Source organism: Pipra filicauda, unplaced genomic scaffold (assembly GCF_003945595.2).
Source record: "Pipra filicauda isolate LSUMZ 115617 unplaced genomic scaffold, ASM394559v2 scaffold41_size5083284_pilon, whole genome shotgun sequence".
Lineage (NCBI taxonomy): Eukaryota > Metazoa > Chordata > Aves > Passeriformes > Pipridae > Pipra > Pipra filicauda.
This window is the reverse complement of record NW_024104554.1, coordinates 4,759,970-4,784,194: the sequence shown is the minus strand read 5'-3', so window position 1 is coordinate 4,784,194 and position 24,225 is coordinate 4,759,970. Positions and strand designations below refer to the sequence as shown.

The window sequence follows — 24,225 nt, the reverse complement described above, 5'->3', positions numbered from 1 at the left end:
AGAGAGAAGGACTGATTCCTTGCATTCTTTCATGTATAGCATGAAGCGAATCACAGGTTAGAAGTATCTGTTGATTAAGTCATGATGACAGCTGCTGAACTGGAAGAGATTTGCATCAAAACTTTTTATTTGCAATCAAAAAATGATTTTTGTTGCACCTTCAAAAAGGATGCATGACATTACATCTCAAGAACTTTGAAGTGTCAGGCTGAAGCATTAAAAGTTAGTGGACGTCAAGGTCTCTGGTTGTTTTTCTGTGTGTGTATGCAGAATGACTGCTACGAATTGCTAGTTAATGGCAGATTTTGCACTTAAAATATGGGATGGCTTTCAGCTCAAGGAAACCAGAAGAAATATGGTTTGGTATGTTCTGGATTAGATTAGATCTGCAGAATTAAAATGGCTTTCTGGTTCAAATTCTGATTGGTTTTAATGTTGGACTGTTTTTTTGTTTATCCGTTTCTGTTTTACAGTGTTATGTGGGAACCAATGGGAGATGGTAAAAAGATTATTTCACTGGCTGATAACAACATATTATTCTGGGATTTGCAGGAAAGTTCAGCCAAAGCTGTGGTAAGAAATTTTTTTTTTTTTAATAGAACATTATCTACTCGAATGTAGTGCAAACAACAATATTCAGTAGCCTAGAATTTGCTGATATTTTTAACTTTGCTTCAGAAATATCTTGTTGCCTTTAATGTGTGTGTGGGGAAATGAATATTCTATCAGTTGTCTTAGTGTTTAAGAGCTAGCTCTAGCTAGTGGGTAAATATTTTCCTTGTTCTAGACTTCCCCTTTCCTACTGGTTTTGCAGTGAGTAATCTAAAATAATGTACACATTTGGTGAATATGTACAAGGGAAAAATGGTGATCAGTAAAGCTAAAGGTATATTAACTCATGTTGGTTATGAGCATGCAGCCCTTTAATTTACAATCCTTGTATGTATAGGCATAATATAAATTTCTCTATTTGCTATGTGCTGTTTTGGAATTCTGAATATAAGTGTTATTTTGTACTATACTGTTTATTCAGATTATTTCAGTTATTTTTAAAAGCTTCTTGTTCAGGAACATATATTAAAAAAAGTGTCATTGGCATAGATTTTTGTCTGATTATGCCATGTCATTGATCGTATATAGAAAACTTTGAATGTTTCTTTATAGTATCATTTAGGTCAGTGTCTGTGCTTAAAAATGGAAACTGATTATGTCAAGGATATTATTATTATTCGGTTTATATGTTGCCATTTCTAGATTTAACTCCTAAAGTCAGGGTTAATTTTTCTTCCTGAATGCTCAATATGAGGGTTTTTTGTGTCCATAAGCTCTTCTTTGTTGGTACCATCTGACTGTGTGCAAAGAAATGCACACAGTTATTATTTTGAGTTATTATTTTGCTAGATTTCACATAGTATCAATGTAATGTAATATAGTTTAATCCTTTATGTTCATAATTAAGCCCTTTGGGTTCCTTCACTAGATGAGAAAACTTCAGCTTTTTTTTCACCTGCAACTTCAATTGGTGTTACGTTGCCTTCCAAGGCTTCTTCAAATTAGTGTTTGTTTTTATCAAACTGATGTTGAGAGTTTCTGACAGCTTGCCTCCAGGAGCTTGTCTGTGGCACTGTATCCACTGGATTTGCATTACACCTGCATTTAGTTAGTATTTCTTTTCTAATGCCTGCATAATACACAAACTCTTTTAGAATGTTGAAAAACTACTTTGAGGGTAGTATTGCTTCATGCTATACCTCTTCATGTCTCTTTGAACTACTGGGACTACTAGACAATTTAGCATTTTCCCCTTCTCCTACTTTCACTCTTTCTTTCACTCTTTGGGCAGTTCTGTCCTCTCCTGCTATAATTCTTTTGAATGCTAATTAGTATTTTCACTGTTCCAACCACTTTATCATAACTGTCTCAGTTTTCTTCCTAATCCTAACCTCTCTGAAATGGCTCTGCCGATGGCAGGGTGTTGGAACTAGATGATCTTTAAGGCCCCACCAAAGCCAGACTATTCTGTGATTCTATATTATTTCCTTTGGGATGCTGTCCAGTGTGTTTATCAGTTTCTCTGTGTGGGAATCTTGTAATGAATGCCAAATTCCTTTTTAATTCCTCATTTTATTTTGCTTGGGATTTATTTACTAGAATTTGGTATTTTGTCTTTTCCTTATACTATTCCTTTTCTCAAAACTAACCCCTCACTCCATCACACAAATATTTGTGCATATAACTATGATTTCCATTTTCTTTTCCCTTCCATTGCTAGCATTCTGCTCTGCATAATTTTGGAGAGGAGTAGACTCTTCAACAGATTATGTAATTTCAGCATGATTTTTGGAATCAATATTTCTGTCCTCAAAGAAATATTCAGCTTGCTGATCCTTTCAATATTTCAAGTAGTGTTCCTTATGTAGAATATTTTTTTATTGTAAGTTTTAAAATATGCCTGTACTGCATCAAATATTGTTGGCACAAAAGGACTCCAGAAGGCAAAGTAAGTGATAAAGGAACTAAGGGGATTAAACCTGTGACATTTGTTATATACTTATGTTTGATAAAAGGAAACAAGTAAAACCAAATGTGAAATTCTGAATAAAAAAACCCCCTGTTTCTAGTCATGAAAGCTAAGACTATGAAAGTAGATATCAACCCTTGGCCAACATGTTGACATAGGAGCATTTTGAAATGTTTGTTAACAACTTTTCAGAAGTTTTCAGAAGTTCAGAATGTTTGCAGAAGTTAAGAATGTTATTTAGATTTTACAGCCAGGCTCTCAGGAGACTTGATATAGAATTTGACTGATTCTCTGTATTTCCATCTAAAATAATCTGGTATCTCATGAGAGTGCACTGTAAATGAGAATTATTTGTGATTAAAATTTTTTACCTGAAAATAACTGTTTACCATAATCAGTCTTCTGCTCCAGCAATTTTGAGTTGCTCTTAGATGATATTTGCTTCAATACTGAGTCAGTATATAATGCTTTTAAAGTGAAGTCCATGGAAACTTGACTCTCAGACATATCTCCACACCTCAAAATCTTAAGCCAAGTAAACCTCTTCTGAGATGACTGGGACTGTTGCAATTCTGTTGAATTTTTCTCTGCAGCAAATTTGTCTCAAACATGTCTGTGGGTTCCTAACTGGAGTCCAGCTGAACAAGACTCTTTAAAATGCCTGCTATAGACTTTCTAGTAATTCACATGAAGACAAGCTGAAGTCCAGTCTCCTAGGCTTTTTCAGGACTAGAATCAACTGCAGTATATTTCTGAAATCTTTGAAGATCACCTCCTTCCTAAGAGATTAACTCCCCATTAAAATCCATATAAGCCTGAAAAACAGTAACTGTTGTTCTGTAGCCATGTAGCATTTTATATTTGAAAAAAATTATGTAGGACTGATAGTTACAGGGAGCAATGAAGAAAAGTAAGCTAGGTTTCATTACAGAGATGACTTTCTCTTTAAAAGAAAAAATAATTAAAACCCTCCACCGAAAATTAACACTCTACCCCCTACTTAGCTGCTATAGTATTTAGAATGTGAGAGAAGTCTGTGAGAACAGGTTGGTTAGAAAACAGATAACGTTGGTAGGGGTAAGCAGTAGATGTATTTTCCTTTTGGTTATCACCGTGCACAAGAAGTGTTTGTAACCAATGAGCTGTTGGTGAAATAGTGATGTCTTTCTGTGAGTATCCTGTTTATAAGGGATTGTTGAATGCATAATATATCACAACTATGAAAAACATGTGATTTGTATTTTAATACTTTTTGATCAGAACATAAAAAGACTTTTCTTGAAGTATTAAGTATTAGTAAAAAGAGCTTTTTTGGGCCTAGAAAACTGATACAGAATACCTACAGCAAAAAAAATTAGGTCTTGCTACATTTAAAAAAGAGGCATGTTAAAACAAATTAGAAAAAACACATTTGCTTTATATTAAGATACACAGAGAGATTATGTAAATGACAAGAAACATTGCGCTTATTGTTCATTAAGATAAAAAGTTGTCCATTTTTGGCAACTCTTAGCCACCTGATATCTCATCACCTATCATGCTGTTTGGTTCAAGCAGACAGTGACTAAGTAGTAAGTAGCTCATATTGAGGAAACTTCCTTGTCTGACTGTCCAGGAGTTGTCCCCACAGTCACACTCCCACTGCCAGAGACTTTCCCTGCTGGGACCGAAGCCCCCTCCCTAGTGGGCAGCTCCACTGAGCTGACGGGTCCCTGCTTGACTCCCCACACATCCCACAGTCACACAGTCAGAGGAGGTTTCCCTTACCCGATCAACCCCAGGTTTCCCAGAGCAGAGGCTCAGACCTCTGGTTCCCTTTAGTAACTTAATCAGGGTGTAACAACAAAATAACAGCTGGAGTAATAACAGTCCCTCCTGGTGCCAAGGAGGGACCCCAACAAAGGAAACTCTGGGCTTTTTTACCCTCACAGTTTATGCCTCGGAAGTCTGGGAGCTCCTGCTGTGTCTGTGAGTGTCCAGTCACGTGGTGGGCAACACCGGTCCATCTGCCCTTTGTTGTGCAAAGGGTCAGTGCCTGTTCCCAGCCTCCTGCCTCGAGCTCCCATAAGTTCCCGCCACCCAGAGCTCAATGTACAGCTGGCGCTGCAGCTGCACACCAAGCTACCTCCACTGAATGTTTTCCCCAACACTAGTAAACATGTATTCTGTAGGGACTGCTGAGGGGAGAGGGTCTTTACAAAGTATACGTGTTGCTATAGACTTATAAGTGACATAACAATGTACCTTTGTGTGTGTATATATATTATTTGAACTGAATAAATCAAGAGCCTAGGATTAAGATAATAAAAATGTCCACGTGTTGGATTTTTTTTCCTATTTTGTAAAAAACATGATGGTGCTCAAGTTGATTAACATCATCATTGTTAACTAAAAGTAAGATCTGGTCCACTGTATCTGTATCAGATAGTAGAGATAAGGAGGTACTCATTACATTGGTGCAGAACTGGTCTTTCTGTTTTAATAACATTTCAGTTACTTCCTTTTTGGATAGATATATATTATAGGCAATATTCATTTTAATGGTAAGTGGTAAACCAAATGCTACTCTTTATGGACTTTTCATGTTTATGAACAAGTTTGTTTAAAATTCAGGTATAACAGGTGAAAAACTGAAAATATGTCTTGAAAATTTTGCATAGGCCAAAATTTCTACTTGTCTGCACTGATCAAACCTTCTGAGTCTTATTTGATGTATCTTTTGTATCTGCCTGTGGTTTACAAGTTGCATTGTTTCATTAGAATTAGAATTCTAGGGTTCCCAATATGTTCACAGCTTCTTTGTAATAGAATCATTGGTGCGTTTGTTCTCTGAATTATTTGGTCAGTTTTCTATAAAAAACATTTTCTTATCATAACTTACTATACAGTTCACTGGATTTGTTTGGGGTGTTTTCTGCTTTTGTTTTGGTTGGGGTTTTTATTTCCTTTCAATGTTTTTTTGCTAACATGTTTCCTCATTACAGTATTTAATACAGGAATATTTGCCTGTATTTGCAATAAGACAAGCTTCTCCTTTCCTTTTGATCACTCCCTTTATTTTTGTTTTGAGGACGTTACCTTCTGAGGTGAAACTAATCTTATACTCGCTGCATCATTACCTTTTGCAATTAAATTAGCCACTCTTTGCCATTTATAATCATTAGCTGGACCCAAGAGAAGCCCAACCAATCCACAAGGTGTGGGTTGAGTCTGCTGAGAAGATGACAGTTAATATTTCTGTGTATACACTTAAGGTCAGATGTTTCCAAATCACTAGAACTCTTCCTTGGGAAAATGCAATATGTTTGGCATGGCAGATAAGTGCAACAAAATGAAATGGAGATGTTAAAATCTAGATATTTTTCTGGTTTTCATATGTTTTCATGAAGGGATGAATAGAGGTGTGGTTTTGGTGATTTTAATCTAAATTACTAGTTAGATTCCTTCTGGATTTCTTGTCTCTTCTGGATTCTTTAGCAGCATTAAGATATAGGTGGTCTTCATTGAGAATAACAGATAGTATCTAGCCGTGGCATTCCAGGCAAGGCAGAATATATTGTGGGGAGGATTTCACAGGCTATCTGGATAAAAGTGATGTATCCAAATATAGGAGGATGTTAGAAATAAGCATGAGATGCTTTCTTGGCAAGATTGCTGCTGTTTCTCATGGTAAGGAAATACCTTGTGGAGTTCAGTGAATTTTTTTAGAGTGCCCCATAATTACTGCAACTAGCATAAACATAGATTAATTATAGGAGGGCAAAAAACTGTCAGAAGAAAAATAAAAGGAAAATTACTGGATCAGAAAGAGGATAGAAACCAGCTCTTAAAGAGTTGGAATCAATTTTATTTAATGGTCTCCTTAATGATGGAATAGAAGTAGGAGTGAAATAATGAAAATTATTGCTGACAGAACATGGGATGAATCATCAGTATATAGGAATAACAATATATTTCAGGGAATGAACTTGATGTTTAGTTTAATTTTTCTAGTATAAAGCAGAAAACTTCTGTTTAAGGAATAAAAATATTTTCTTGCTGTGACATAGAAACTTAGCACTTAAAAATAACTGGATTCTGTTACTTAGGTATTGTGAGAGTAGCCCTGAACTGCCAGTATGATAAGGCTATTTGAAAAGGCAAATAGTTGTAAGATGGTTCAGGAGCCAAGAACAGTTATGAAAGGACTATGTGGCATGGCTGCCTGCAATGGGAGGAACTGAACTCAATGAATTTTAAAAAAAAAAAGGCAGAAAAATTTTTGGAGGGCAACACATTTTAGGTAGCATTAGGTAGACTTCAATGATAGAAGAGTTGTAATTTCTAGATTTTTAATGATAATGCTAAAGAGATATGATATTCTTGGTGGAGCTGTAGTAGTAAAAAGGTAACAAAATACATAAATGGACATTGGCACAATATACAAATAGGTTTAAGCAGTCTTATACTGACAGCATATTTTTCTGTTGATGTCAGTTGAAGTTTATTTAAGCACTTTGTATGTTTTAGTCTTTTTCATCCATCAAAGTGTAATATTTCTGCTGAGAAATCTAGTATTTAATAGAATATTTATGTTGTATTAGGATCCAACAAGATCCAGCACAGCTTTCATGAAATACCTCATAGTGAAATGTCTTCCAAATATGGAAGTTGTGTGAAAGATGACCAAAGTCATGCTATCTGCCTAACTGCTCAGAATTTGTATAAATTTAATATCTGATGAAGTGCAAGTACTTTGGTTTTCTTCCACCCTTGTAGATATTAAACAGTTTCAGAAAGTGATTAGAAGTAAAAGTAATTTGCGGTGTCTGCAGCTTCATTTCCCCTCATGTGCACATGGAATTGGGGGATAACTTGCTATACAACTTCAAAGAGAAAGTTCATTACTTTGGACCTTCTTTTCATTAACTGTGGAGATGCAGAACTGCCTGCTCAATGAGATGTAAGCCTGGTTTTGGAACTGAAACCTTTAATTATCACAGATAGTAGATTTGTGATCCAGTATCTACTGTTATTTCAATGGACGCGGGCGCCTGGGCCTTGATATTTCTTAATTTTTATTTTTTTAAATTTTTAAAAGCTGCTATACATTTATCCAAGGGTCTTTGACACCATAATTCTGTTCCTACAGATAAAATTTGGCATTTTGACATTGAAAAAGTCTTGTAAGACTGTTAACAAAGCTAAATGCATGTGTGTGTGTGAGGCAGCTACGAATTTCTGCAGTGTGCCCATATTGTCTATCTACTGTTTCAACAAATGGTCTAAAGCTGGTTTTTTTAATTTATACAGTAGTACAGTACTTCTAATATTTCTGAAGACATTACAGTGCATAAGCCTTTGTAAAAATTACTCTGAGAGAGAATATTAGCTCTAGCTTTTAATTTTTTTCTCTTTTTACTTTTTTGTCCTAGGAGATGGTAGTCTGCACTTGGAGCAATAGGCTATTGAGCAGTTTTTGTCTTCAGAGGAACTAATTTCATTGTAATGTTACATTTGGAAACATTTCCAGCTTTGTTTCGTTGTTTTAGCTTTCTAGTTCTGCAGCCTTGGAAGGGAAAGGACAATTAAAATTTACTTCTGGAAGATGGAGTCCACACCACAATTGTACACAGATTGCAACAGCCAACGATACCACTGTCCGAGGATGGGATACGCGAAGCATGAGGTAATGAGAAATTGCACTCGTGTTCTCTAAAGAAGACATTCTCCTTTGGAGATAGATTTTTTTTTTTTTTTCATTGCTCCTAACATTTTATTTTTTTTAGATAATGAATGTGGCAAACCTATAATTTATAAAAGGAGTAGTTGTGCTTGCGTAGCTGATATATTTATGATTTAATAAAGGGTTTTCTCTGGTTTTCCCCCTCAGCTTCAATTCTAACTTATATACTGAGTTTTACCGAACTACGTATCAATCTCAAGATGATTTGTTTAATACATAGGGATTACCTTAATGAAGCTGTTCTGTAATTCAGCCTGAAAATGATTTAACAACAGTCCTGACCATGTGATGAACTTTCTTCATAGCATACTATTTAAAGGTGATTTTAATCTTTGAAGGCAATTCACAGGTTAAGTTCACTCTTTACTATTTTGATTTTAACAAATGGAGTTCTGTACTAAAGATTGTAGCATGCTAGTTTAAGAAACCACTGAATCTATCAAAATCATAACCAAATAAAAGCTTTGAATATACCTAATAAGGTGTTTTCTGCCCTGCTCAGTTATGATTTTGATAAGCAAAGGAGTGATGTTGTGCACATCTGTTGCCATGACTACTAAAGCCTGTGCAAGCTTTTTTAAAATATACTTTATCCCTTTAGCACATAGTAATTTATCACTAAACCGAGAAGACTGATGTCTTGTAATAACTTTTGTTGCCTTAAAGGGGAATGACTTTAAATTTAGTTCTGTGGTTCCTGCCAACTCAGAGGTGTAGCAATAAATCCCTGTGTTTGCCAGCTTTGTATGTTTCTACCAAAAAGGTTTATTTAATTAAGGCAAGGAAAGGTAAAAATACAAATACAATAATTAAAAGTTACTTCCTGTATGTTTTTCATCAAGTTTGAAAGTCCTGGTCTTTGCCTTATGAAATGATACATAAAAATCTAACTTTATGTGGATATTTTGGTTTATAAGAACTCTTTTAAATGAAGTGTACAAAAGCGAAAGGAGAGGTCAAAGGAGAAGGGTTTTATTAAATTTATGGTTTTGGTGATATTTTATAATCATCCTATTTTTAACATATAGCATGCAGACCTTAAGATTAAAGCCTGTGTTTCAAAGAGAAAATGTTAAATATTGTGAGGTCTGCTTCATGCTCTATCTCATTAGAAAAAACATCTCTATCTTGCATTAAATGAGTTCTCTGAGTAACTTCTATGAAGGTAGATAGTCCAGATATTAATAAGATCCTCAATGAAAGGTGCAGCTTGGTTAACACAATCAAACCCTACAATTCTAATTACTTTAAGTGAAGCTCAGGTTAGATAGTCCTTAAACCAGGTTAAGTACTAGGCAATGCCAAAGAGCTGTTCACAGTATACTTGAAAAATATGTGCAAGAATAAGTCTCATCTGTGATTACGCTGTAATATGTCTATAATTATGTGAATATTTGATAATGATTAGTTAGGCTAGAAGTAGGAGCTTAAAGTCAGGGTAGTATAAACTGTGGCAGTATAAGATGCAAAAAATGAGGGGGGAGGGAGGAATCAAGGGCAGAAAACTGCTATACCAGCAAAGAGAGGAGCCAGAATAGTTAATTTTGCAGAGTGTGGTTATGATAGGTGGAGTACATAATTTTGGAGATATCAAAAAGGAGAGGAAAGAAAGATTGTTAAGAAGACTCCTAGACTAGACTAAGAAGCAGTCTTATTCAGAGAAGAGCTTGTGAAGCAGGGGAGACAGACACTAGGCAGAATTGATTTAGAGAGAGAATTTTGAGGAAAATTCAAACTCCAAGAATAAATTCTAAAAAATATGGACAAAGAATAATATGAGAAGGTGGAGCCAATAGCTGGAGAAAATGTATATGTGGTCTGGCATTAATCTTAGGATGTATAAGTGGGGAATTCAGTGCATGTATTATTGCTGTAGGTAGGATGATAGGGTGAAGAAAAGAATATTCATATTTGGGAAAGAAAGGGATTAAGTGATCAGAATAACAGTTAAGTTGGAACAAAGGCTTTCATGGTGAGCAGTGCTGAATACACAGTGGACTTTGATATTTCTTTTTAAGCCCTTACATGCTATGATCAATGTAAGAAAAAAAAAAAAGAAAGGTGCAATAAAGAAGTGTTTTACTGCTACAAGCATGCTTGAGACTCAAAATTTTTCCCATAGACATATTTTAAGAAATTAAGAGGAAGTTTGAATTTGATTCCCAGAATACCTGGTAGAAAGGTATACCTGAAGGATATCCTTAACCTCTCAAACTCAGAGAAAAGTGTTTATGATGGATATTGAGGCAACTTCACTCGTGACTGCCATAGATGTCAGAATAGGGCTTAGTAGAAGCCTGGTATACTTCGAATTTCTCCTTATGGAGCTATTTTGCTATGTAGGATTAACAGCAAGAGACTGTTTCATCTTGACAGAAGACAATAAGACTATGAAATTTTCACAAGAAATATGAAATTTTAGTCAGTGTGTTTTCTGAAGAGAAACATTTTCTTTTAAAGAAAGGAAGAAGCTCACAAAGTGTTGACAAGTACTAGGGAAAATTGTAGGAGACTGTCAAGTCTAAGCAGAACTTTAGATGGTAGATGGTGGCTTTGAGAAAACTGATAATGCAATTGTGAAAAAAAAATAAAAAAACCAACCAAGTTGAAGAGGCGAGATAGGGAAACAATCTAATGGAACATGATGCTTGAGTAGAGATTCTGGGTTGTTGGCAGTGCTACAAATGTTTTCTCAAGTGGTCTAGATGGATGAGTATGCACATGGCTGAGTAGTTTAAGGGCCACAGGTAAATTAGTGATAAGTGCCACAGGTCAGGAAGGTAAGTTCACTACGGAGCAGTAATAAAAAGCTGTTGTTCATATCTCTTGCATCCCTTGCATCTCTGCTTTTCATATAGGGAGGAGTAGATGTCATAGATAGAGAATTAGTGTAGCTACTTAGGAGTGGGGAAGCTCTTATCTGAAAATATTGTGGTTTAGTAGCAGACATTTTATAGCAGTTGTTACACAGCTGTGCTAGAATCATCTGGAACTACTGTTTCCTTTTAACTCCAGATGATCCTAATGCAAACATGGAAAGAGCAGAGCTTCAAAGGAAGCTGAGAAATCTATACAAGTCACTGTTGTTAACAGCTGGGATTTCCCCAAACTGTGCACTAGCAGTGGGAACTCTAGGTCTGCTGATGTTAAGAGGATTATGCGAGTTTCCAGGGAAACAGATTCCTGTCAGTGGAGTGCACTTAGCTTTTTATAGACCATTTAATTTTTTTAATGTGTTTTACAGACAGATATATTGCATAGAAAATGCACATGGACAGCTGGTACGAGACCTGGACTTTAATCCCAATAAACAGTACTACCTGGCTAGCTGTGGAGATGACTGCAAGGTGAAATTCTGGGACACAAGGAATGTCACTGAACCAGTGAAGACACTAGAGGAGCATTCCCACTGGTAGAACAAATTATCTGGATGCTGTTTTGTGGGTGGATGGCTTATGTAATTTATTCAGCTAATTATTTTACCATTTAGGAACACTGCAAACTAACTATGTTTGTGCTATTGTGAATAATCATTTTTTTGCATAGAGGAAATGTTTCAACATGTCAGTGTTCCTTGCGTAATTATGAGTTAAGAAAATGTTAGTCTAATTGGCAAGAAAGTGTTTTTAACATTGTTGGGATTTGGGATACACCTTTGAGAAGCACAGCACAGACCTTGGCTGATAGGGGCAGCTGGGACACAGGTGTGCCTTCCCAAATGGAGGCTGATCTGATGCACCTGATGTGCAGTAGAGCAGCTGTCATCCATCGTTCTGTTGTCGAATGGTTAAAACATTTGGTAATTCAGCCCCGTTTTTTTATGCTCTTCAAAGTCCTTAAGTCAGAATATGCAAGTGAGTAATTTTATTCTCTGAGAGAACCTTTAGAATCTGTATCTGCTGCTCTGGCCTGTGGCTGGAGTAAGGAGAGACTGTTGTCTGACATGTACACTCTTCAGTGGTTAAGCAAAGATGAACAGTTAATATTTTATAAAATTTGGGTTGGAGTAATTATTGAAAAATAAATCTGGACCCTGAAGCTTCTTTGAGGGGAATGAAGATGTGAATTAACAGAAGCAGAATTTATACTTTTTTTTTTTCCAAAATATTCAAAGAAAAAGAATAAAACAAGAACCTTAAGATGTTTGTGTTAACTTGATATGTAAAATTTGAAGAGAAATATAATCCTATTTTTGAGGATCTATTTTAAACTTCACTGTAAGAATGTTGTGAGATTTTTGTTTAACAGGCTAATTCTAATCCATATTTTGCTTTGGGGAAATTTTTATATATAGAACTTAAATATTTATCTGACTTATTCAACAATGAATTGGCATGTACCCTCAAGGAATGATATCATTGAATGGTATGTTTTGTTATTTTGTTGTTTTTTTTTTTTAACTTATTTGTTGAATTTTAAACGTACCTCATAAAAAACAGATTATATGAAAGCTTAAAAGCCAAATGAAGATGGCAAAAACAGTCTTTGAAATGAGGCTTGTTACTTCTATGTATACTTACAATGTTTAAAAGGTCAATTTTAGTGCCACTCTTAAAAGAAAATGTTTAACATTGATGCACTATACCTACCAAGAATCTTATTCTTTCTGCTTTAACTTTTTTAGGGTCTGGAATGTCAGATACAATCATTCTCACGATCAGCTGATCCTTACAGGAAGCAGTGATAGCAGAGTTATCCTGTCTAATATGGTATCAATTTCTTCTGAACCATTTGGGCACATGGTAGATGATGATGAACTCAGTGACCAAGAGGACCAGCATCAAGAAGAGAAGTATGAAGTTTCCTGAGTTTTATGCAGATGCTTATAATTGTCTTTTCATTGTAATGTTTTACATGCTATTTTTTTGCTGACTAGGTTTTTTGTATACAGGCCTTTCAGGTAAGTAGTTTTAATTCCCACTTCATTCTTCACTCAGAGTCTTGGGTGGAACACACTCTTTAAATCTGATTGGCACAGTCACTCTGTGTTCAGTGGGGGTTGTGGTGTTCACAGGGGTTGGTGATGCTGAGGACCAGTTCTAAAGTCCACTGGATTGGTGAAAAGATTCACTTTAAGGGAGCTCTGGATCAAGTCAAGCACGTAGAATAAGCTGGGTTAAGTGAGAATTTGAAAATATGCTTTTGTGTTTTCTATGTATGTGTTGTAACCTTTAGGAAATGTTACCAGTCAAATGAAAAAAATGAGGTTGATTTTTATCCTGTTTTGGAGCACATCTGATTTGCTATTAAACAGCACGCAAATGTTGAAAAAGAGAATGTCTTTTTCAGGTGTATCTTGAAATACACCAGAAAGAGCATGTGTCTGTACAACTAGTGTCTCTAGCCAGTCACCTTCAGACTGAGTGACCAAATCTCTCTCAAAAGAGGGTTGAAATATCAAGTGGAAAGAAGGGAAAAGGCTTTTTCCTTGTGGACTACTATTTTTCATGCCCTGAATACAATAACTTGTAAAAATACTCCTTGTATTAAATATAAAAGTGAGGAATATGTGCCAGTTGTATCTTCAAGGGTTTGATGTTTTTTAAAAATTTAAAAATTTTAAAAACATTGAATTGTAATACTGTTCCACACAGTTAAGACTCCTTCCTGAGATCTTTAAAACTCAGGTTAATTTTTAATATATTTGAGAGTAAATTTCCTAATTTTTATTGTATTTTTGCCTGGAGACAAAAGCAAGTAGTATGTCAGTTTAACCCTTCCTGGTTCAACCATGTAGAACTATGCATGAGTCTATCCACTCATTTATTCTTGCCAGATTTGCTGCAGTAACTGCCTACATTTTAAAGTTCACAGCTGAGAAATAATTATTTGGAGATAACTTTTTTCTAAGGAAAAGAATTCAAGTTCACTGTGTAATGAATAGACAAACTAAAAGTTGCTGTATTCTGTTCTTCCAAGGATTTGTTGTTAGTGGGTTCTCCTTTCAGTTTGTCTGTGTATGTGTTGACATCTTGGGACTTTATATGCTCCTGTCTTGGAGACCAGAACATGCTTTCATAAGCAATATAACTAGGACTATTGCATGAACATCTGTCTCTTGTTGCAATCAAGTTACCTTCAGTTTCTCTTAACTGCTGATTCAGATCAGAGCAACTAGTTTGCTACCTTCTCTCTACTTTTTAACTGCTGCTGCTGTTGTTTCTCTTATCAATCACAGAAATGTAAGTGCAGGCAGTCTCCCTCTATCATATCAAAGGTCTCCCTAGCCTTTATCGTGTCTCATAGTAGGCAGGAGGACAAATTTTAAAAACAGGAAAAGAAGATGTACTTCCCATGTGTATCCTCATAGCTCCTGACTATTTGCCATTCAGGGACATTTGGTGCTTTCTGAATCATCTTTGGAGACTTTGATTCTTCCATGTAGGATTTTCTTTTGTCATCAGCCATATTCTTGAGTTTATCTGTTCTCACTAACTGTGTTTTTGTTTGCTCCAAAACATGTTAGCTGTGCAAATGTGTCTAGAAGTAATATGCCAACTGTGTTTATTTTCTTGCACTGAATAAGGAAAGGCTTCAGTGCTTTCTGTTTGGGAAGCCCAAAGCCTCTGTTGAAAGTAGGTAGTCGAAAATGAGGATCAAGCTGTCCACAGAGAAGAGCTATAGGCATGTGGCCAGAGGACAGCTGTGCTGTGTGCTGGTCCAGTCCCCACCCTGGATTATTTAATGCACAGTTCAAATATGGGGAAAAAAAAATCAGCTGAAAAATGGGGAATGAAATGCTGTACTAGCTTAATTTCTAGCACCTCGATCCAGAGATAGAAAAAAGTGTACAAAATAAATGAAAATAGAACAGATGAGTGTGAGTACTTGGGATGCATTTATGTTTCATTCCCCAAGCAAAGCTAATATGCCTGGATAAGAACACAGGGAGTGCTTTTCAATGCCTGCATTGGAACAAAACATTTAAAACGGGATCGTTCCACATCTATGAATGCAGTTGGTTAAGTCAGGCTTCTCCTTGACCTCTTTCTTTAATCGTTTTGCACTCTGCTGTTGCTTTCTCCCTGCAACACTGAACTTGCCTGAATTCTAAATCTCCTGAAGATGTCTGTCAGTACCTGTAAGACACTTGCAGAGCTCTGGGAACTGTCTTCCTCTAAAGGGAGATGGTGACTGTCTTTTATCCTTTCTTCAGTCTGTGGTCATCCAAACTCCTGATGTTAGTAAGTAAGTCTATATATTGTTGTATTAAACTAGTCTGATAGTCATTTTAATTCTACGATAAAAAAAGCTAGTAAGTTCTTGCAGTTTAGTGTGGCCATCTTTACTCACCAGTCAGCATTCCTTTTCTTCTGTTATTGCAACATATTTATTTGCCTTCTAGGTTTGAATTTTGAACTATTTAGGTTTCTGTTTGGCATACTGGAAATGTGCAGCATGAGAAGACTATTTACTGTCTTAGGAGCACCAGCAGCAAGGTACATGCTGCATCTACAACAGTGTTTTCATACTTCGTGACTTCTGTGGCCAGAACTTTGTGACAAGGCTCAACTGATAATGGAGGACTTGCTCTTTAATTGAAAAAGCCTATTCTGTATCCATAACAATGAAAAGATTTATATGGTCAATAACATTTTGAGCTTATACATCAGTCCCAGCAAGGAAGCCATCCTTAAACTTTAATTCAGCAGTAGGAGCTACCAGCTCCCTTAGCTTTCTTTGGGGTTTAGGAGCTTAAGATGTCTGCTGTTTCACTAGCAGAACTGATTACTAAGGTCAGTATGCTGCCTTCTCTCTTATGCTACATTTTTTGACAATATGTTCTAAGATGATCCTTGTCTTTGTTATCTTTTGAAGATTGTACCAGAAATTTCATGTTAGGAAATGCAGTTTTAGAGTTTTTCCTGAAGGCTTATGTTTCCATCTTTTTCGCCATAGATGTTAAGCACAATGTCCTTTGATACGAACAGAACAAGATCTAACACAAGCGCTTCTCACCATTTTATATTTAAAGCTGAGAGATGTAAAGGATTAGTCCTTCCAGTACAGAGTATCTCACTTGAGATTGTAAAGGTTTTAATGAGATTTCTCATTAAAATCTTAATTAGAATTAGAATTATTCTTAATTAAAATTAGAATCATCTTCAGCAGTCAGAATGGACCAGAGAAAAAATGGTGGCTGGCCTCTCCATTGAAAGAGACTTCGATCAAGTTCCATTTAAAGGAGCTGGTGGTTTCTACTTTTTGTGATAGAAATGTAGTTTGGAGCTTTTTGAATAATAAGTTATGTGGTTTCATTATAATACATATGAACTGTGTGATCTAACATAACACCTTTGTATATGCATCTGTGACTTCAGGAGAGATATTTGTCAGCGTTGATATTTTGAATAGGATTTGCCAAACATGCTGAGGCAGGCTTTCAGGATATTTTCACACAGCTGTCAATAGTGTTAATTTTTATGCCATTTTGCTTGTGGCATTTATGTCTTGGAGAAATCTAGAAGTCATAGGATTATGCTATGGAATCAACCAAGAGAGTCAATTAATTAAAACAGCTTAAATAGTTTCTGTTTTGGGGAATGCTAGGATTCCGGACTTTACTTCATTGAATGTGTAAGAACCTGGGCCAAATTTAGTGCAGCAGCACTTTTCAGTTTCTGGACTATTTTGCTTTAAAAGCTCGTAGTTTTTCTGTACTATTTCTTTCTTTAACCCTCATGAGTAGGTATACCTTCCTTAACCTATTTTGCATATTAGGACATCTGTGAAACCTGTTATATAAAAATACACTTTTCCTGTTTTTAAAGATCATGTTTTCCTGTAGAAGCAGTTCAGAAAGCTCTTTTTTGAGTTAAAAAAATGATAATCCTTGGAATAGTATGAATGGCCAATTATTATCTACAAAAATTGTGTTGAAGTGTAAACATGCTTGAATTCAGTTTTTCTTAAGAGAATGAAGAAGCAAGTAGTGTGTTGTCTTATCTTACCAGAAACAATTTTCTCCTGAAGTTAAAGGGAAAGGGCGTCCACATGGTTTATTCTGGAATCCAGTGCCATGCTCTTCAGGATTCATTTTTGGATGCTGCAGTACCTGTTGCTGCTCTATTGATTCACTTCTATTTCATAGTGATTTTTAGATTAAAGAGGATTTAATTTTGATGGTGATAAGGAATTAATGACTTTTGCTGACTGAAAACCATATTTTATTGAATATTGTGGTGACAAAACAGAATTGCAAGCACTGCAAACTTAAGTGGTTGTTAGCATGAGAAGTAATTGGAAATAACAGCTCTCTACATGAAAATAATTATCCAAGGCCGAACAGGCTTCTTTCTCAAATCTGTAGCACAATTAACCTCAAAGTTATCTGGTAAAATAAAAGCTCCTCTCTTTTCATAGAAGCTGGTCAGGGTCGTGCTATTTGAATAAGATTACAAAGAGAACGCAGTCCAGTTTCAGCTCTCTGTAGCCACAGGTCTAAAATTTATACATGATGTAGGTAGAGATTGCACATTTCATACTGTGAATTCTTAGTGGCATAAGAGTGTAATGCCCTGTCAGTTGGTGCAATAGAAGAATATATATAAGAAAAGAAAAGGAATTTTAGTCTGGTCGGAGTAGAATCTTTAAAATAGTATGGGAAAACAAGAAACTAGAGAAGCTTTTTAAAGGGCAGTAAGGTGTAGGGCAAGGAAGAAGATGGCTTACTGAGCTTGACAGGCACAACAAGTGATTACCAAGTGTGCTTATCAAATGCAGTCTACACAGACTGTTCTATCAAGGGATCAATAGGCCAAGCACCTACACCTGTGGTACATTGAACTAGCTATAGCATAGCTATACATGCTATACATAGCTGTTTTGTACACATATAGGCATGCTATATATACACAGCTATTGTTATACCCATAGCCTGAGGCTTTTATGTAAAAACAGATATATCTGTTTTGGTGACAACCTGAATTATACATATTAAAGTAGCATAGAAGAAAGTTTACTTCATATCCAGCTCTATACAGTTACTCTTCCTATTCCTGATCTTCTCAAACTGGGAAGAAATTGCAGTTCCTGAACTCGCCTCCCTGTTCCAAAATCTGCCACAGATACCTGACTATCCTAGTATCCAGTCCTCTGTGTTCAGTGTTACATCTTTAACCTAAGAAAGCTAATAACCTGATCATTTTCATCAGGATTTGATAACTACAAAATGGAAAGTTTCTGAGATAAGAATAATGCACATTAAAGTATAGCAATATTCTTTTAAATATTGGTACTTTATGAATAGAGTATTATTATTGTCGGTGCTATGACATGGCCAACTGTATATTAAGGAGAAATAAAATTGTAGTAACTGATACCAACAGAAGGATAATTAAAATATCTAAATAAACAAAAGCATCATAAGATACTTACAAGTTGATTTTTATGTGTTCCACTAGTATGTGCTGTGATGAAAATAGTATTTTTGTAGACTCTGTTTATATGTATATATATATATCTCATATCATATCATGGCCAGTCTTTGCGAACGAAGATTTGGGAAAGGTCATTACCCTTTGAGCCTGCACAGTGGATTTTTTAGGTGAGACACAGTGTGCGCTGAACTGAGCCCACCCTTTAATCCTGAGGTTCATCTGCCAGGGCCGAGTGAGCTTGGATGGTGGCAGCGAGGTCCTCAGGACGTAGGTTTGTTTAGAGTGACCTTCTCTTAGATGGATGGCCTTACAGGGCTGACGAGCTCCATCTGCCCGGAGGAGTTCCCTGACCGGGAATCGAACCTAGGCTGCGGCGGTGAGAGCGCTGCATCCTAACCACTAGGCCACCAGGGGGCCCCCATATATATATATATTTAAAAGGTATTTGTTACCTTAACAGTTATGACACTGACATTTATTTAAGTCTTTAACTTCTTGCATTAACCATATTATATGTATAATCTGGGGAGTTAGAAGAGTCTGACCTGATTCTTTAATAAATAAAAATGTGTAAAAGATGTGTAAAATTTCATTGAGAGTAAATAGATAATTGTGGGACTCAGAAAAGGAACAATTCTAAGTACCCTAGATTCATATAGATTCAAAAATGGTGTCCTCAGCCTGTTTTTGGATTACCAAAAAAAGCACACATATAGCCAAAATGTAGAGAAATCTGAGGTGTTTTCTTACCATTGGGTAAGGTCACAAACAACTTTGCTCTTTTTGTGTTTTTTGGGGTTTTTTTAATTTTTTTAGAACAGTCTTTCACATACATTAAATGAATTCTGCTCTTTATTTCACTAGCCTAATCCTTCTGAGTTCATTAGCCATTACATAATTTAAAGACTAATCTGTTTTCATTCATCATGTTTGTAAAGGATGCTCATGGACAGTTTCTTTTGGATGTTCTATATTGTTCCTGAGACACAAGTTGTGATCACCAAGTGATCACTTCTATAAGTAGTCTATATATAATATTATCACAGATCTATACTATTTAAAACAAAAAAGCAACACCAAAAACTGAACTCATGTGGCCTGAAGAATGACATGGAATAACATGCTTTCTTTTTCTGGGAAGGCACAAAATATACTTTTGTACACAAGAAAAAATTCAGTGTATAAACAAAAGACAGTTAAAAACTATAGTTATAAATGGAAATGCCAAACAGAAGTTCATCTATGGGCTTCTTTCCTGAACACTCATTCCCCCATGACTTCTGTAAATTAAATTAGATGAGCTGTGTTATTTAAATGAAGCACTGAAACAGCTCTGAGCATACAGAAAATAGTATAATCTAGAAGCTTATTTGTCCTTGTTTTTCCAACCTTTGGTTAACTGAGATTCCTGGTTAACTGAAAGTCGGTCGTGTCCCCTGACAACCATGTGCACTGTGCATTACTCCCCTGCTTAGCCAGAGAGACATCTGAAACCTTCAGAATAATGGAGTTGTGGGTAAGTGGGTGAGCACCGCGTGAAGCACATTGCTGTCTCGGGACATGACCAACTTTCGCTTAACAGGGCATGTCAGTTAACAGGAACTTAGAAAAACACATTGCAGGCTGTGAAGTGTCTGTGTGTTTGTTAGCTCTCTGTTGTTAGATGGTTTGCATCAAAGTAGGTATTCAGGAGAATTTCAAAACAAGCTTGCTCTTTGCAATTAACCAGAGGGTGCATGTTGGTTGTGCTATGACCTTTTTTTGGTTAGTTGACCTTTAACGTAGCACAAGTAAATTGTAAAAATTCTTGAAACTACATACCTGAACCTATTCTGCAGTATGAGACTACTTTTGCTTTCTTCATTAAATCCAATTCAATTTTAATTGCAGTGTTAGATTCACAGCTGGCTCGGCTGGCTAGGTGGAGCAGGGATATCCTGCGAGCAATTTGACTGTGTTACCATGTAGTCTTTGTGATTACAGAACTGCTTTCAGACACCAGCAGTAAAGGGCGAAGACAGCAATAACAACACCTCATTTCTCTAGTAGTAGCATCTGTTTAAATGATTGAATGGCATTCACAAGGCTCTTTGGCTTTGCTTCTGTGAGGAGTATTACAGCTGTAGTACAAGGCTGTTCCTAGGAGGTGGAGGGATGCTACTGAAGGGCTGACTGATTCCTGTCAGAGACGATTCTCTGGGTGAAGGAGCTCTAAGGTCATCCTCTGAAAAGTCACCTACCCTGTAGCTACAGAATAATGTGCTGTAGTGGTGTTCTGAGAGGAGGGATTTGCTTTGTGAATGGAGGGAAGAAGGACTGTGCTCAGCTAGCAGAGCACAGTCAATGACTCTTGGGTGGTTTGGACTTCAGAGAGTTGCCTGGATCTGTTTGTAAGTATTTGCAATGCAAAAGGGAATCTGTCTGTCTTTGGTGATATAGGTGACCAGGAGCTTGGGTTTTGCAGTGAGAGGGTGAGTTATACAATAGTGGATGATAATCCAGTGCTGATATAAATCTAGCGATGGGAGATAAAAATCAAAGTGTTCAGAGTGGTGCCTCCATCCCCATTCCATTACTCTTGAGGGAATGGGTCCAGGATGGCAGTGCAGGAGAGACTGATGTTAGGGACTGCAACTTCTTACCTATCTACACATCTCTAAGACTGTCTATTATTTTAAGAATTCATTTAACAGTGAAGGGGTAGAGGAAGGGGTGGAGCATATTGAGAAAAAAGATGTTGGTAAAAAGGTGTGTTTAAGTGCATTTAGATCATGCAGTGTAGTTTAACTTGCTTTAGAGAGTGAGAGAGAGACTTGGAAATTCACTGAAGTTGAGAGTAAGAACTACTTTGTCCCTGCAAATGGGGTCTTTAGCATTGACTTGACTTTTTTGTGCTATCTAAAACATAAGTACATGCAAACTTATGGTATAAAACATTTCCCTAGAACCTACTACTGCATTCTTATACTTTAAATGGGATTTTACATATTTAGATGTTAGTGACACTTGATATTGCTTTTAAAATGGAGTGTATTCACAAATCCTTACTATTTTTGTTTGTTTGTTTTGTTTTGTTTTGTTTTCAATTTTAGGATTAAAGAGCCCCTTCAGGACAGTGTAATAGCTACCTATGAAGAACATGAAGATAGCGTATATGCAGTTGAATGGTCCTCAGCAGACCCGTGGCTATTTGCCTCTTTAAGTTATGATGGGAGACTTGTTATTAACAGGGTTCCCAGAGCTCTTAAATATCACATACTGTTATAATTTGTTTGGATTATGATGGAGTTGTTATCTTGATGTACACAACCGGTAGGTATTGTTTAGCGTTTTTTTCAGGATCTATTTTTATTAAGTATAGATGTTAAAATTTTGTTAAGAATGTCTGTACTAATATAGACACTTCTAATTTGTTTTTTGTATTTGCCTTGGGGAAACTATGGTGCATTTTCTGAAGGCTGTGCTACGTAGCCTTCAGAGGTTAATCACTTTGTGAACTATAAAGTTTCTGGAGATACTGGGTACTTTTCCTACTATTGCTTTATTACATCAGCTTCATGCAAATATAATGAATTACAGAAATGTTATTATGCTGATACAGGACTGGGACAATGTAGGGTGCATGTAGCAGAAGTGATCTACTTGTTTACAAGAATGATATTTTATATTTCTTATATAAGGCTTCTGCTCTTAACTAGGGCTACATTCTGTTAACTGTTCTGGCCACAAATACAGTTAGGAATGGTCTTAAAAGGCTTTCTTAACACAGTCTAATAATCTTCCATTTTTGCATGTCTTCAGAAGAAATGTTTTTTGTGAAAGTGAAAACTTTTAGAATATATTTTTCATTTAAGCTTTATGGTAGTATCAACAAAGTACCATCCTGTAACTTATGAACTAAATGCAATTCTCAGTTACGTCTTGTTACTGGAAACAAAGTTTGTCTTTACCAAAATCTGTGATATACTCATGTAATATGTTATCCCATATTTATAGATTTAGTTGTGCTGTGAGGGGTTGTGGAGCTATGCCTTTGTTACCCTGAAAAATCTCTTTAATATTTGTCTACTTAGACTTTCTTTTTGATCCTTCTGGCTCTGTGCCAATCTGCAATATGCTGACATGATGTAGCAGGCTTGCAACTAAGCACAAAATATCCTTTGCTATATCCTACTCTTTGCAATATGTGACCGAGACATTGGTCACTGTCTTGTTACAAATGCTGAGAACAGGCAGATGCTGCACTGTAGGAGATCGCGCAGGAAATTTGAAATGTAGATGGAATGCACAGTGAAACACGCCTGTACATACTGACACCCCCCCTCCCCTGGCATAGCTTGCACTCAGATGGAAATTCTGCTGCTTGCTCTTTGTGTACCCGGCCTAACTGCAGCACTAATTATTCCCTGTTGCCTTTTCACCACCATTACTTCCCTTTGACTTCAGAACCTGGTGTTGGTTGTGGTACCATTGTGTAAGACCACTCTGAAAAAATGGCAATGAACATGGGATGGAAAGATCGATACCAGCCTCTTACGGTGATTCCTTCTGTTGCTATGGCAACTGTTGGTGTTAGTGTTGAGGGACAGCCTGCTGCTCACCTCTGTTTGTCCTTACCCACTCCTGGATCGAAACATGTCCAAATGTGATTTGTTGTGTATACACAGCTGCTTCAGTGAGATCACGCTTCGAGAGTATGACTGACTGGTATAGTCCAAAACAGCCAGAAAAGATGACTGTTGAATTCTATTTCTGGCTTTCTTATAGAGCGTACTTGGAAGAATTCATAGGAGTGAAGTAATCCAATTAAATGATTTGTATTATTGTTTGTATTTGTGTTATGATGTTGCCTGTTTGCTCCAGAATGAATGCTTCATTGGAAATTCTGATGATCTGATTTTCTGTGTTAAGATTTTAAACTTGTGCTATTTTGAATTGTTTCAATACATAATTAGGCATGAGCTATTCATTTGTATACTGTAAGAAAAACTACATTTCCAAATTTGTATTGCTTCAGTTGTCTGAATATCAAAATCCTTGGTTGGGGTGCTTTATATGCGGAGCTTTTAATCTTCAGACACAAAGCCTTGTTGGGTGTCGTGTCTGTCCCACCTGTGCGCCACCCTCTCCACCCCACCCACCCCAGGAAAAAGAACATATACCTCTGCAGTACACCTTTGGTATGCAGGGGAATTCTTTAAAAATTTTCTTCACATTAGCAATAAAGATCTATTGAAACTTTATTGTCTAGCAATGTATATGGCTTGCAGTGTGAAGGTGACAGGGAAATGGCATAACCCTGTGTGGGATTTGACTTGATTTTTAACATGTAATAAATGCAGGATAGATTTCAGACTAATTTTTATGTGGCTTTATTTCCTTTAATATTGTAAGCTTATATGAGCTGAAAAGCTCTCTAAACAAATAATACCGAGAAATGTTTTCTTTTGTTTTAATTTTGTTAAATGTGTATATCACTCAATAGGGAAGATGAGAGGGGATGAACACTCGAAAGGAAGGGACTAGCAGATCAGATTTGAATGAAAATGCATTACAGTAGGATCAAGAGAGCAGGAAGGGTCAATTTTTAATCATTTTCA

At 36.3% G+C, this 24,225-nt stretch overlaps 1 protein-coding gene across 1 annotated transcript in view; it reads left to right on the top strand.

Moving 5' to 3' along the window:
* Window positions 1-23,984, top strand: part of EIPR1 (EARP complex and GARP complex interacting protein 1) — a 76,212-nt gene extending 52,228 nt beyond the window's left edge. Inside the window, exons 5-9 of the mRNA XM_027726062.2 lie at window positions 474-573; window positions 8,053-8,189; window positions 11,491-11,658; window positions 12,871-13,038; window positions 21,718-23,984. Coding sequence (XP_027581863.1) covers window positions 474-573; window positions 8,053-8,189; window positions 11,491-11,658; window positions 12,871-13,038; window positions 21,718-21,892 — 748 coding nt within the window. The 3' untranslated portion in view covers window positions 21,893-23,984. The remainder of the gene's footprint in view (window positions 1-473; window positions 574-8,052; window positions 8,190-11,490; window positions 11,659-12,870; window positions 13,039-21,717) is intronic.
* Window positions 23,985-24,225: the final 241 nt, after the last annotated feature.